Source organism: Zingiber officinale, chromosome 2A (assembly GCF_018446385.1).
Source record: "Zingiber officinale cultivar Zhangliang chromosome 2A, Zo_v1.1, whole genome shotgun sequence".
NCBI lineage: Eukaryota > Viridiplantae > Streptophyta > Magnoliopsida > Zingiberales > Zingiberaceae > Zingiber > Zingiber officinale.
The window spans coordinates 113,772,859-113,786,318 of NC_055988.1; the positions used below are offsets into that span (position 1 = coordinate 113,772,859).

Consider the following 13,460-nt stretch of genomic DNA (forward strand, 5'->3'; position numbering starts at 1 on the left):
CTTGACTGATGTAGAGTTAAGATAGTGGTTTAATTGATTAATAAAATAGGCACTCAACTGATAAACTAAAACCCCAAAATTGTGGTTAGCTAGACTTTATGGTTTGGAAAAGTCGATTAATATGGAATCTAGTCAACTAATGGGAAAATTTACTAGGTCTGAAGAGTCAATAAATAGATTGTTTTGTTCATGGTTGAGTCAATAAGGCTGTCAACTATTGGCAAACAATCGACTGATGGTAAGTTACCATTTGACTGATTATTGATTTGGAAAGCAATCAAGAGACATTCTGCACAATAAATAGTCATCATGAAGGATCAGTCAAATAATGGTGCAAATCAAACAATTAATAGGTGGCAAACTATAAGAAATGTTAGAGTCTTATAGCCTATAAAAGGAAAGTTCGTTTAAGGCTTGAAGATTGGTGAAAATAAGATTAGTTAAATCTTATTAGAGCTTATCCCTTGTACTTAAGCTTTCTTTGTAATCCTTGAGTATTTCAAATATAATATATGCTATTTGTATATATATATATATTTTTGACTCGTTCTTTTTTCTACAAAGATATTGCTTTTGCTATTTTACAATTTTAAATAATTTAACAATTTCCATAATTTTTCACGAAAGACAATGAGACTATGAGAGTGGCAATATCATCCTCGTGGTAATAAATTAAAATAATCGTTTTAACCAAAGCTTTCAATTTCGATATAAATCATTTCTTGTTCTTTCCTCCATCCACATCGATCCCTTCGCGCCTCCTCTCCCCGCTCTCTGTCGCTTCCTCTGCCATGGCCGATTTCTCCTTCGACGTCGACCGCCGCAGCACCTCCCGCGGCCGCTCCGCCATCCGTGGCCACCACACCACCCCCATCGCCTCCCGTAGCCCCGCGCCTCGCCCGAGATCCAGCCGGCCCATCCGCGACTTCGACGACGACACCTCGTGGCAGACCTCCGTCTCGTGGCAGTTCGAGCCTACCCGATGGGGAGAGCTGACTGGGTTCGGAGCCGCCGTATCCCCGTGGACCCCGCCGGGCTACGACACCCCCCGTAGTGACCACAGCTCGGCCGTCTTCCTCCGCCGGACGGCCCGAGATTTCTACGTATCTAGTAGCGCCAATCCGCACAGCGAGCGATCGAGAAGGCTTCCACTTCGGAGCATCGAGGTCAGCCGCTCAGACTACTCATCCGCGCCGGTTGCGAAACGCCGACGCGACCGGCCTAAGAACCCCGCTGTCATCGACAGCTCCTTCGATAGCGTGTTTGATTACAGCGAAGCGAAAGAACTTGCTCCGAGGAGCTTTGGCAACCCCCTGGAGGTCGTTTCACATGATGCATCATTAATCTCTCAGGGCTACGAAACCTGTGCGACGCCGAGCAGGTGGCGCGATAGCAATGCGAGTTTGAGTTGTAAACCAATCCCAGGGGATGCGCACCGAACATATGATGAAACACCTGACGGAGGCGATGAAAGCGGGAGCGATTATGATAGCGAGAGCGATGAGGAAGACGGGCCGGCGAGGCGGAGTACGGTGGGTCTGTTGGGTTTGTTCAAGTATTCGACTGCGCTGGACTTGGTTCTGATTTTCTTTGGCTGTATCGGGTCCCTGATCAATGGCGGATCGCTTCCTTGGTACTCCTACTTGTTTGGGAATGTCGTCGACAAGTTGGCCTCGGACTCCGGAAGCCACATGGTTAAGGAGGTCGAAAGGGTAATTAATTAAGTTACATTGCAGATTAATTAATCGTGTAGCTTTCATAATTAATTACCTGTTGGATCTTTGGGTTTGCAGATATCCTTTTACATGATTGCACTTGCGGCAGTGGTGGTCGTCGGATCTTATATGGGTGAGTAGTAATTAATTATTTGTTCGAGATATATGTATAGTTAGTTCGATCTGGACGCATGCTGCAGAGATTACTTGTTGGAGAATGGTTGGGGAAAGGTCGGCGCAGAGGATTCGACGGGAATACCTTCGAGCTGTGTTGAGGCAGGAAATCGGCTTCTTCGACATGGAGATGAGCACGGGAGATGTGATGCACGGCATATCCAGCGATGTCGCACAGATCCAGGAAGTAATTGGGGAGAAGGTATGTATGTATGTTGACCCGCGGCTTCCATCATTAATATTATAGATCGACAAAGTACTCCACTATGTATTATCATTATATATGGTGGCCCGTTGTTTATCTTAATTAATTATTGATCTGGATGTGATGGAGATGGCGCATTTTGTTCACCACATCTTTACATTCGTCTGCGGCTACATGGTGGGCTTCCTCAAGGCATGGAAGGTAGCCCTGGTGGTTTTCTCTGTTACTCCAGTGATGATGATCTGTGGCATTGCTTACAAGGCGATTTATGTCGGTCTCACAGCAGAGGAAGAGGTTAGAGACGATCGATATGTATATATAATATTAATCACGCACTGAGCGATGGATCCTATTAACTAATTAACTACGACATGATCATGTTCGTGTTTGAAATAATTTGTAACAGGCCTCTTACAGAAAAGCTGGGAATGTAGCTCAACAAGCAATTAGCTCGATCAAGACCGTTATATCACTCGTGATGGAGGACCGAATGGCAGAAAAGTACAAGGTGTGGCTCGACGAGTCTGCACCCATCGGAGTGAAGACAGGGTTTGCCAAGGGTGCTGGCATGGGCGTGATCTATCTCGTGACCTATTCACAATGGGCTCTGGCCTTCTGGTATGGGTCCTTGCTGGTGGCCAAAGGAGAGATAACAGGAGGAGCTGCCATTGCTTGCTTCTTTGCTGTTAATGTAGGCGGAAGGTACTACTAGCTAGTTAATTCTACTACCTCTCCTTCACATTCCTTCGCTTCTTGAATCTTTCATACCGTAATGTAACTGGAAATTAAAAGGCCTCTTCGCATGTGGGGCTGCAGGGGGTTAGCTTTGTCATTGTCGTATTACGCCCAATTTGCTCAAGGTACGGTGGCAGCCGGTCGTGTGTTTGAGATCATTGATAGAACACCTGAGATCGATCCATACAGCACAGATGGACTAGCGCTCTCATCGGTAAAAGGTCAAGTTGAGTTTAGAGGTGTTGATTTTGCGTATCCTTCGCGCCCAGGGACCATCGTACTCAGAAGCCTTAATCTCTCCATCCCTGCGTCGAAGACTTCGGCTCTCGTGGGTGCCAGTGGAGGTGGCAAATCCACCGTCTTTGCTCTTATAGAGAGGTTCTATGATCCGTTGCGAGGTAATGGACGGATTGAATTTGTTAAAACACCATAAGTTAAGTGCATCCACTGACGATGCAGACTCAATTGTCATGACACGCGGTAGTTGCTCTGTTTCTGTTTGATTGATTGCCAGGATCAATATGCTTGGACGGTCATGATATAAGGACTCTAAATATCAAATGGCTGAGAGAGCAAATGGGGCTGCTGGGGCAGGAGCCTATCCTCTTCTCCACTTCCATAATTGAGAATGTGATGCTGGGCAAACAGAATTGTAGCAGAAAGGAAGCTATGGCCGCCTGTGCTGCTGTAAATGCTGATAACTTCATATCCGGGCTCCCTGAGGGATACGACACACAGGTGATCCTAGCTGCTGTCTGAAACTTTACTACCGTTTACATGCAATGAAGAAGATTATTAATGGACGAATATATATGAAGATAGCTAGGTTCCAACTGTTCCACACCATCATGTATGCTAGCTTTCTTTCTCTTCTTATTGTCGTTAGTGTTGTGAAAATGGCAGGTAGGTGAACGTGGAACTCAGCTGTCAGGGGGGCAGAAGCAGAGGATTGCATTGGCACGGACAATGATAAGGAATCCCAAAATTCTCCTCCTCGACGAGCCCACAAGTGCTCTAGACCCCGAATCCGAGGCTGCCGTTCAACGGGCGATCGATCGTCTCTCCACCGGCCGGACCACCGTAGTGATCGCCCACCGCCTCGCTACCGTTCGGTCAGCCGACGTCATTGTGGTCGTCGACTCCGGCGCCGTCGTCGAGTCCGGACGACATCAGGATCTCATGAGCCGCGCTGGGCCTTATGCTGCCTTAGTAAAGATCGCGAACGACAACACCACCAACGTCAAGAACAGCGAGGATCTTACACGGTCGATGGCATCGGACCCGCGCAATAAGGACCAGTTCAAAAGCTTCGATCAGGTCTCCGCCTCTCACATGATGCAGAGCTACGCGAAGCCCATGCAATTGCAATCGGTGGAAGAGCAGGAACAAATGCAGAGGCAAAGAGCTACCAAGATTAAGACCTCCGAGATATGGAGTCTTCAGAGGCCGGAGGCTCCGGTTCTGCTGGTTGGCTTCGTAATGGGTATGGTTGCGGGTGCTATCTTCTCCATCTTCCCTTTGCTCCTCGGGGAAGCACTTCAAATCTACTTTCAATCGGATGCCAAAAAGATGAAGCGGGATATCGAGCGCCTTGCCATTGTGATAGTGGGCCTGGGATTGGGCTGCATCATTACCATGACGAGCCAACAGGGCTTCTGTGGATGGGCAGGCACTAAACTCACTGTCCGCGTCCGGGATCTCCTGTTCCGGGCAATCCTCCGGCAGGAGCCCGGCTGGTTCGACCTCGACGACAACTCCACAGGCGCGCTGATCTCCAGGCTCTCCATGGATTGCATCGCCTTCCGCTCTATGCTCGGAGACCGCGTGTCGGTCCTGTTGATGGCCCTGGGCTCGGCCGCCGCCGGGCTGGGCGCTTCGTTCACTCTGGACTGGAGGCTGACGCTGGTAGCCGCAGCCATGGCTCCCTTCACCCTGGGAGCTAGTTACTTCAGTTTACTCATCAACCTGGGGCCAAAGGTGGACAACGCCGCCTACGCGGCCGCAAGCAGCGTGGCCGCCGGCGCCGTGGGCAACGTTCGGGCCGTCGCGGCTTTCTCCGCTCAACAACAGATCGTTTCCTCCTTCGACCGGGCCCTGTCGGAGCCCATGAGAAAGTCAGCGAGCAAATCCCACCTGGTGGGCATTGCGCTCGGACTCTCACAAGGTGCCATGTACGCCGCGTACACCCTGACGCTATGGGCCGGCGCGCGCCTGATGGAAACGCATCGCTCCAACTTCGGGGACGTGTGCAAGGTGTTCCTCATCCTGGTGCTGAGCTCCTTTTCGGTGGGCCAGCTGGCGGGCCTGGCGCCCAACACGGCGGGCGCCCCTGCGTCCGTCGACCGCGTCCTCGGCATCATGAAGCGGCGGCCAGCGGTGAAGACGATCGGGCGAGGGCGGAGAGTGGAGTCGGGGAGGGGGCTGGAGGTCGAGCTGCGGAAGGTGACGTTCGCGTACCCGTCGAGGCCGGGGGTGGCGGTGCTGCAGGGGTTGTCTCTGCGGGTGAAGTCGGGGAGCACGGTGGCAGTGGTCGGGGGAAGCGGAAGCGGGAAGTCGACGGTGATTTGGCTAGTGCAGAGGCTCTACGATCCGTCGGTTGGGAGGGTGAGTGTTGGGGGGATGGACGTGAGGGAGGTGGACTTGAAGTGGCTGCGGAGGGAGTGCGCTCTGGTGGGGCAAGAGCCCTGCTTGTTCGGCGGCTCCATCAGGGAGAACATTGGGTTCGGGAACCCCAACGCCTCCTGGGCGGAAATCGAAGAGGCAGCGCAGGAGGCCAACATCCACAAGTTCATATCCGGTCTTCCTCAGGGCTACGAATCCCAGGCAAGCAAATTCACGTATCACAATTGCAAATAATAATAATAATTAATCTTAATTGGCTGATCGATCGCCAATCGATATCTTCACCTTCCTCCTCCTGCAGGTGGGGGAGAGCGGGGTGCAGCTGTCGGGCGGGCAAAAGCAGCGGATAGCGATCGCCCGCGCCGTGCTCAAGAGGTCGAGGATCCTGCTGCTGGACGAAGCTACCAGCGCGCTGGACGCGGAGTCAGAGAAGCACGTGCAAGAGGCGCTACGAATGGCTTCCAACCGCGCCACCACCATCGTGGTTGCGCACAGGCTCGCCGCCGTCAGTCATGCCGACCGGATCGCCGTGGTGAAGGAAGGCAAGGTGGTGGAGTTGGGGAGCCACCAGGAGTTGGTGGAGAACCACCCGGGCGGGGTCTATGCCGCTATGGTCCGGCGGGAGATGGAGGCCCAAGCACTTGCTTAACTTAACCATGATCTTTGGTTTAGCTGTGGTCCGGTGAAAGTAAATGGTCTTTCTCCTCGCGCTACTTCAAATAATTTAATTTGTTATGCAGATTGAATGGATCATAAGACGATGGATAGATGGATGGATGGAGGTGTTGCAATTTACAAACACTGCTGTTTTCCCATAGTGACTTCTGTTTCTTTTGAAATTTTTATTTCATTCAATCAATCCAAATATATTTCGATGAATCTAGTGTTGGCTATTTCTCATAAAGTTAAGGGTCCTTGATCTTTACTTTGTGATCCATATTGTGGATCTTGATTTCCACAAATCACGGGAGACGGTGATTTCTTTTTAATCAACTCAATGATGATATGAATTTATATATATTCATATTCATTTTTAAATGTCCCTAAGCCTACTACTCTCTCTACGGAAATATACACCACCATACTGTGTGAGACAAGGTTTAGAAGCACCAAAACTTCTAAACCAAACACAATTCAGTGTGAATTGCAATGGCTGGAGGTAAGCTATTACATTCAATTTCGTTTCCTTTTTCGATATGAATATGCTCAAATCGATTGAATTTATATTTACATTTGGTATCGAACTAAGTTTTACCTCTGTCTTGTATAGTTTTAATTAATTGAGTAGTCTCAGCATCCATAATTGATTAAAATTATATATAATAAAGTTTATTTAAGATCATATATAGAAAATAAACATTAATGGTAATTAATCATATGTAATACAATAGATCTTATCCTAAGAAAGGTCTATTATATTTTGTATGATTAATTAGGATAAAATATCAAATTATATTTTCTAACTTACCCACAGGAATTAAAAAAAGGTAACATGATTTGATAGTTTTATTGTAAGATTAAAGTGGATCTAATTGAATTAGAACTTTAGTTTACAGGTGAGTTTTATGTCACTAAAGTTATATTTTATATGATTTAACATTGATAGAACATGTTATATCATTTATTAGCTTCAAATTTTTGTGACAATCATTTTTGTTTAAATTAATGCAACAAATGTAGAGCTGATATGAAATGTGATGTTCCTTAGCTCAAAGGAGACACCTGCAAGGTTTGGAAGGAGAAGATTCTCCTTCATTTGGGATGGATGGATATAGACTGTGTTATTAGGAAGGACTAACCCCTTATTAAAATTGAAACCAGCTCTCGAGATGTAATTAATCTTTATGAAAAGTGGGAGTGATCTAATCGCCTCTGTCATGTTCATAAAGACTAAAATATCTGTTGGATTAAGGGGTTCAATTGAGCAATTTGATAGAGTTCGAGTTTTTCTTAAAATCATTGATGATCAGTTTGTGACTTCAGATAAGGCAATGACTAGCACCTTAATAATGTAATTCTCATCCCTAAAGCTCATCGGAGTTAAGGGTATGTGTGAGCATATCTTGTGCATGAGGGATATAAACGCTCAACTCAAAGCATTAGAAGTTGAGATGTCAGAATCCTTTTTGGTTCACTACATTCTCTATAGTCTACCTCTACAATATGGCTCATTTAAAATATCGTATAACACACATAAGGATAAATGGTCGATTAATGAATTGATGACCATGTGTGTTAAGAAGAGAGTAGTATGTTTATGAAAAAGGGTGAAAAAGTGAATTTAACTACCCCATGAAAGATAAAGAAATATCAAGCCAAGGATAAAGGAAACATTATTCCCTAAAAGGACATTAAGAAGGAGATTATGTGCTTCTTTTGTAAGAAAAAGCGGAACATTAAGAAGCAATACTCCAAGTTCATGAAGTGACTTGATAAGAAAGATATTCAACTCTCGTTTGTTATGAATCCAATATGATTGATATTAATCATAGCACATGGTGGATTGATTCTAGTTCTACAATCCCTGCCACCAATTCATTATATAAGTCGAAGAAGGGTGCCAAGAGGAGTTCTAAATTATTGGAAATCATACATACAAGCATTTGTAGTCATAACATGAATACATACCATGATAGATATTTCATCTCATTCATAGATGATTATTCATGATATATGTATCTCTATTAGCTTAATAATAAGAATGGCGCACTAGATGCTTTTAAGGTTTTTAAAGATGAAATAGAGAAATAATACAGAAAGAAAATTAAAAGATCAGATATAGGTGGCGAGTATTATGGTAGATACATTGAAAGTGGACAAGCGGCTGGTCCATTTGTGAGGTTTCTTAAAGAGCATGGGATTGTTTCCTAATACATATTATTAGGTTCTCCAAACCAAACTAGAGTAGCTGAAATAAGAAATTGAATACTATTGGACATGATATGAAGTATGCTTACAAGAGCCAACCTTCCTAAGTCCTTGTGGACTGAACCTCTTGCTCCCAGGGCGTAGCACAGATGGTGGGCGCATGACATCTCTAGCGTAATGGTTAGGGGTCGATTTTCAGGAACTGACGACTTGGGGTTTACCCTACTATGCGTCTGACGCTTGTGTACCTACATGTACCTCCCTCCATATACGTGGGGCAACACTAAGGGGGTCGTTAATGTAGCGGATCTACATTTGTGGACTGAACCTCTTAAGACAGCTGCATACATATTGAACTGAGTTCCAGCCAAGGTTGTCCTTGTTGGTGCAGGTTGTACTAATAATCTGATTTTGATATATGACAAATAGCTTAAAGTTAGATGTGATGTTTGTCTAACTTTTCTACCAAGTGTGTAGGAGTTGACTAGTCTGAAGAACCTGACACCGGGCTGAAATCTAGCTAGTTTGTGGGATCCGATAGTTAGTGCAAAGTCCAAATAGGTCCGCAGGACCCGATATCTGGTAGGAAATCCGGTTGGGTCCGCAGGACCTGACAACCGGCCAAAGTCTAGTTGAGTATACGAACCTGACAATTGACAGGAAGACCTAGTGGGTCAAAGGCAAGTCAAGCAACTACAGTTGGTAAGTGAAGGTAAGAAACTGGAGGAGAGATCCAGTTGTTGGGATGTATACTATAAGTCTAGCTTTTATATGAACATCTGTTTTGAAATGAGAATCACTTTGGTCAACTATCTGCATATTATATTTCAATATATATCAATGCAGTTGTCTATTTAATTTATATTATAGATAACATGGTGTGTAGTGTCAACAGAAGATCATGTTATCGGTTCTTTATAAATTATAAATAGTAGCTCACAACCAAGATGGATTGGGGCAAACCATTGGAATAGTTGTAGTGTAATTTGGTATTAGTCTATCTTGACTATAAAATTACATTAGTACACTATGTGTGTATTGAGCAGGACCATTTGAGGTTGTTCGATTTATACTGACTACATAAAAGAACAGAACCTCTGTTATTATGGATGTGCGTCCTCTTAATCCCTATATAATAACAAGCACATATACTTAGTATTTATTTCTTTGACTTATCAATGGGTGAGATTTATCCGTTAAATCAATAGGCCCGATAAGTTGGGAGATAGTATTATTTATATAGTGTATTATTGATTATAGAAGGAATCTGTGTCCTAATTATTTAGGATGATGATGTCCCCTTGAGGAGCTCATAAGGATTATCATGTAAACCCTGCAGGTAGACTTAGTCCGGTATGATAATAAAGTTGAGTGGTACTACTCTTGGACTCAGATGTTGATTAACTGAGTTGTCAGTAACTCATTTAATTAACAGACATACGATATCTTAAATACGGAGAAATTAACACACTCATAATAAGAAGGAGCTCATATTGTAATATGGGATTGGTGCGGTAGTTTAATAACAACCCTTTAGTGGTATGAGCTATTATTGATGGACTTGAGTTGGGTGTTCGGGGCGAACACGGGAAACCCAAGCCCATCGGGAGGCTTAAACCAATTCCTCCTCTAGGTCCCTGTTGTAGCCTCAATATATAAAGCCTCGCATCCACCTTTCCATAACTGGGTTTGGTTTAACTTGGTTTGGTTTAACTTAACTTGGTTTAGTTTAACTTAACTTGGTTTAGTTTAACTTAACTTGGTTTGGTTTAACTTAACTTGATTTGGTTTAACTTAACTTGGTTTAGTTTAACTTAACTTGGTTTGTTTTAACATAGTTTGTTTAGATTTTTTCTAAACAAAATTTTGTTAATTTTTCTTTCCTTGTAATCGATGGCAAGGCTATAAAAAGGAGTAGGATGTGGCCCCTAAAATCTAACTTTCTATTATTCCATAACTCCCTTCTCTCCTTGTGGCTGCCGCCCCCTCTCCTCCTCCTAGGGCCGGCGGCACAACCCCCTCTCCTCCTCCTTGTGGCCGGCGCCCTTTCCCTCTCCTAGCTTAGGGTCGGCGCCCCTTTCACCCTCCTCCTCCTTGCTTAGGGCCGGCGCCCTTATCCCCTCCTCCTCCTTGGTGGCCGACGCCACTTCTTCATCTTGGTGGCCGACGGCTTGAAGAACGGAAGAAGAGGAAGAAAAGCAAGAAGAGGAAGGAGAGGAAGAAGAGAAAGAAGAGGAAGAAGAAGAGAAGGAAGAAGATTAGAAGGTGTCCCATTCTAGAGACTCCTTTTATGGCCGATGGTTTGGAAGAGAAGAAAAGAAGGGTGGTGTCGTCTTGGTATATCGTCGCCCATACAACGTCCAAGAAGAGGAGAGGAATACAACAGAAGATCAAGAGATCTTTAGCTATGAAGAAAGGTACAACTAGTTCTTTAATTCCGCTGTGTATCTAGTTTTGTTCTCTTCATATCGATTTTGAATACCAACACAAGAGACCAACGATCTTGTACTTTGATCATTCAAGAACTTGCTTGATTGATCAAACACGTTTGATCGAACATGCGGGTTGCTAGGAAAAGTTCTATTCTTGTACAATTTTTGTACAAAGATATTTAAGCAGAACGGAATTCTAGTGCCTTCACCAGTGAGGACGCGTTCTCCGTTGAGTGAACTGTCCAGCTTAGATCCATTTGAGAAACCTAAGCTAAGACCTTGACTAGATCTTGATCTCGGGGAGATAGGATATAATTACTACTTATATTTTATTATGTCGTGTTAACTCTGTTTTGTAGGGTAAATGTTTTTTCTATTGCCTGAACTAACCTTTTCTTGCAACGAGGAAACTGTTGAAGAAAAGGAGTCTGAGCGCCCGAGCTAGTCCGAGCGCCCAGAATAGTCGTGCCCAGGCGGGTGCCGTGGGCACTCGGGCAGTCCGGGTGCCTAGAGTCAATCCAGGCGCCCGGATCTAAAGATTTATCCAAAAACTGATGTGGAGCGCGTCGATTGGCCGAGCCATGTGGTCCAGGCACCCGAAGGGGTTCCAGGAGTCCGGAATGGACCTATAAAAGACCTTCGACCAGGAGCTGAAGAACAACAACTACGACAATTTTCTCTCTTGTGTGCGTCTCCAAAAAAGCTTCGACAACACTGATAACCATGATTTTACTATATTATTTTGATTCATACATGCATGATTTGATGTTATGTTCATAGATGAAACCTATATTAGCATCACATTTCGTGCATTGTATGTATTCTTGGACTTAATTACAAATTATCTTATTTTTATATTATTTGATGTTAATATTTGATTCTTATTTTGTAGGCATCAAAGGATCTTGGATTTGGATGTATTCGAACCGAATTTGTGCTCGAATCGGAGTTCAAACGAGAAGACCAAGCTTTAGAGCATTATGGATCGTTCATCAAAGATTGGACAGATCTGAACCATCCATTGAAGATCTGGTCCATCCGACCTAAGGGAGAGTAGATTCAGACCATTGATCAAGATCTATACCTTCGAATAGGATATTAAGTGATTTTTCACCGTTGATCAAGATCCAAATCAATCACAGCCGTCCATTCAGATCTCATATCTGATTTAAAACGAGAAGCTATAGTAGCTTCATTGGTCAATCTCCACAGTGCTATTCAAGGCACGAGCTCGGCGATTTCAACCCCGATTCTAGCTCCGATCATCTTCTCAAGCGACGTCTTCAGTGGAGAGCTTCAAGGCAGATACTAAACCAAGATTCCGATCATCTAGAGCCGTCGGCGAGCGTTCTCTCCGACGGAAAACTATTTTCTGTGATTCTCTGTTCCGGCTCAGATTTGGCGACATTCCTCCGATCTGTGACACCAGATCTTCAATGGATGGTTCAGATCTGTCCAATCATTGATGAACGGTCCATAATGTTCTAAAGCTTGATCTTCTCGTTTGAACTCCGATTCGAGCACAAATTTGGTTCAAATAAATCCAAATCCAAAATCCTTTGATACCTACAAAATAAGAATCAAATATTAGCATCAAATAACAATAAGATAATTTATAATAAAGTCCAAGAATACATACAATACATGAAATGTGATGCAAATATAGGTTTCATTTATGAACATAACATCAAATCATGCATGTATGAATCAAAATAATACAGTAAAATCATGGTTATCAGACACCAAAAGGCTGCTCCAAAGCTCAAAGAATGAAGAGTCCTTCAGATTTCCTTTCTATGTTGGTAATATTATTCTTTTCAGTTCTTGTAGCCAATTCCTATAATACATTTACTAACTGATAGCAGATTACCCAACGAAAGCACTCGATGAGTGCGAACCTTGGAGTAGGAGTCGTCAAAGGCTCCAAACCAAGTAAAACTTAGTTTGTTAGCATTATTTTCTTTTCTTCTGCTGCGTACTTCGATTCGCTCTCGATTTTCGACAATTGCTATTCACCCCCCTCCTCTAGCATCTTTCTGATCCTACAATCCCAAAGACACATTTTGAGTTATTCAAAGGTTGGAAATCGAGTTTGCGACATGTACATATTTAGGGATGTTTGTCTGAAGTAAGAGTTTATAATCCACAAGAAAAGAAGCTAGACCCAAGGACCATAAGTGGATATTTTGTCGGATATGCAGAAAGGTCTAAGGGATACAGATTTTATTGTCCATCTTATAACACTAGATTTGTGGACCCAAGAAATGCAAAATTTCTTGAGAATGACTTGATTAGTGGGACAAATCAATCTCAGGACATTTGTCTTGAGAAAGATCATTTAGATGCTCAGTATACCACTTCAAGTAACGGACTAACTATTGTTGTTAACAACATGCCTCGAGCACAAACGCGTGTTGAAAAACCAAGTCAGGAGGAACCACAAGTTGTTGATCTTAAATTTTTAAATGTTGAAGTTCAATAGATACCTGAAATTGTTGAACAACCAGCTGAACAACATGATTCGACTTCTCAAGAGAATGTTGATACAACATTAAGGAGATCTACTAGAATAAAAATATCAGCTATTTCTAGTGACCATGTTGTGTATCTACAAGAGTCTTACTACAATGTTGGAGCTGAGAATGATCCTGAAACATTTTCACATGCCATGAATTCTAAATAATCAAATTTATGGTACAAAGCCATGAA

General features: G+C 43.8%; 1 protein-coding gene across 1 annotated transcript; it reads left to right on the forward strand.

Annotated features, from left to right (window-relative positions):
* Positions 1-791: 791 nt before the first annotated feature.
* Positions 792-6,258, forward strand: LOC122043912 (ABC transporter B family member 19-like). The gene is made up of 9 exons (XM_042604476.1): positions 792-1,712; positions 1,794-1,848; positions 1,916-2,091; positions 2,224-2,388; positions 2,501-2,796; positions 2,911-3,227; positions 3,344-3,567; positions 3,733-5,652; positions 5,753-6,258. The coding sequence occupies exons 1-9, from the start codon at positions 792-794 to the stop codon at positions 6,098-6,100; spliced, it is 4,422 nt and encodes a 1,473-aa protein (XP_042460410.1). The 3' UTR covers positions 6,101-6,258.
* The last annotated feature ends 7,202 nt before the right edge of the window (positions 6,259-13,460 follow it).

What these genes read in the sequence shown, in the direction of transcription:
- LOC122043912 (XM_042604476.1), top strand. Translation starts at nt 792, where the DNA reads ATGGCCGATTTCTCCTTCGACGTCGACCGCCGCAGCACCTCCCGCGGC. An exon ending in TGGTTAAGGAGGTCGAAAGG is followed by an intron (nt 1,713 to 1,793) that starts GTAATTAATTAA and finishes TTGGGTTTGCAG; the next exon opens with ATATCCTTTTACATGATTGC. An exon ending in GGTCGTCGGATCTTATATGG is followed by an intron (nt 1,849 to 1,915) that starts GTGAGTAGTAAT and finishes CGCATGCTGCAG; the next exon opens with AGATTACTTGTTGGAGAATG.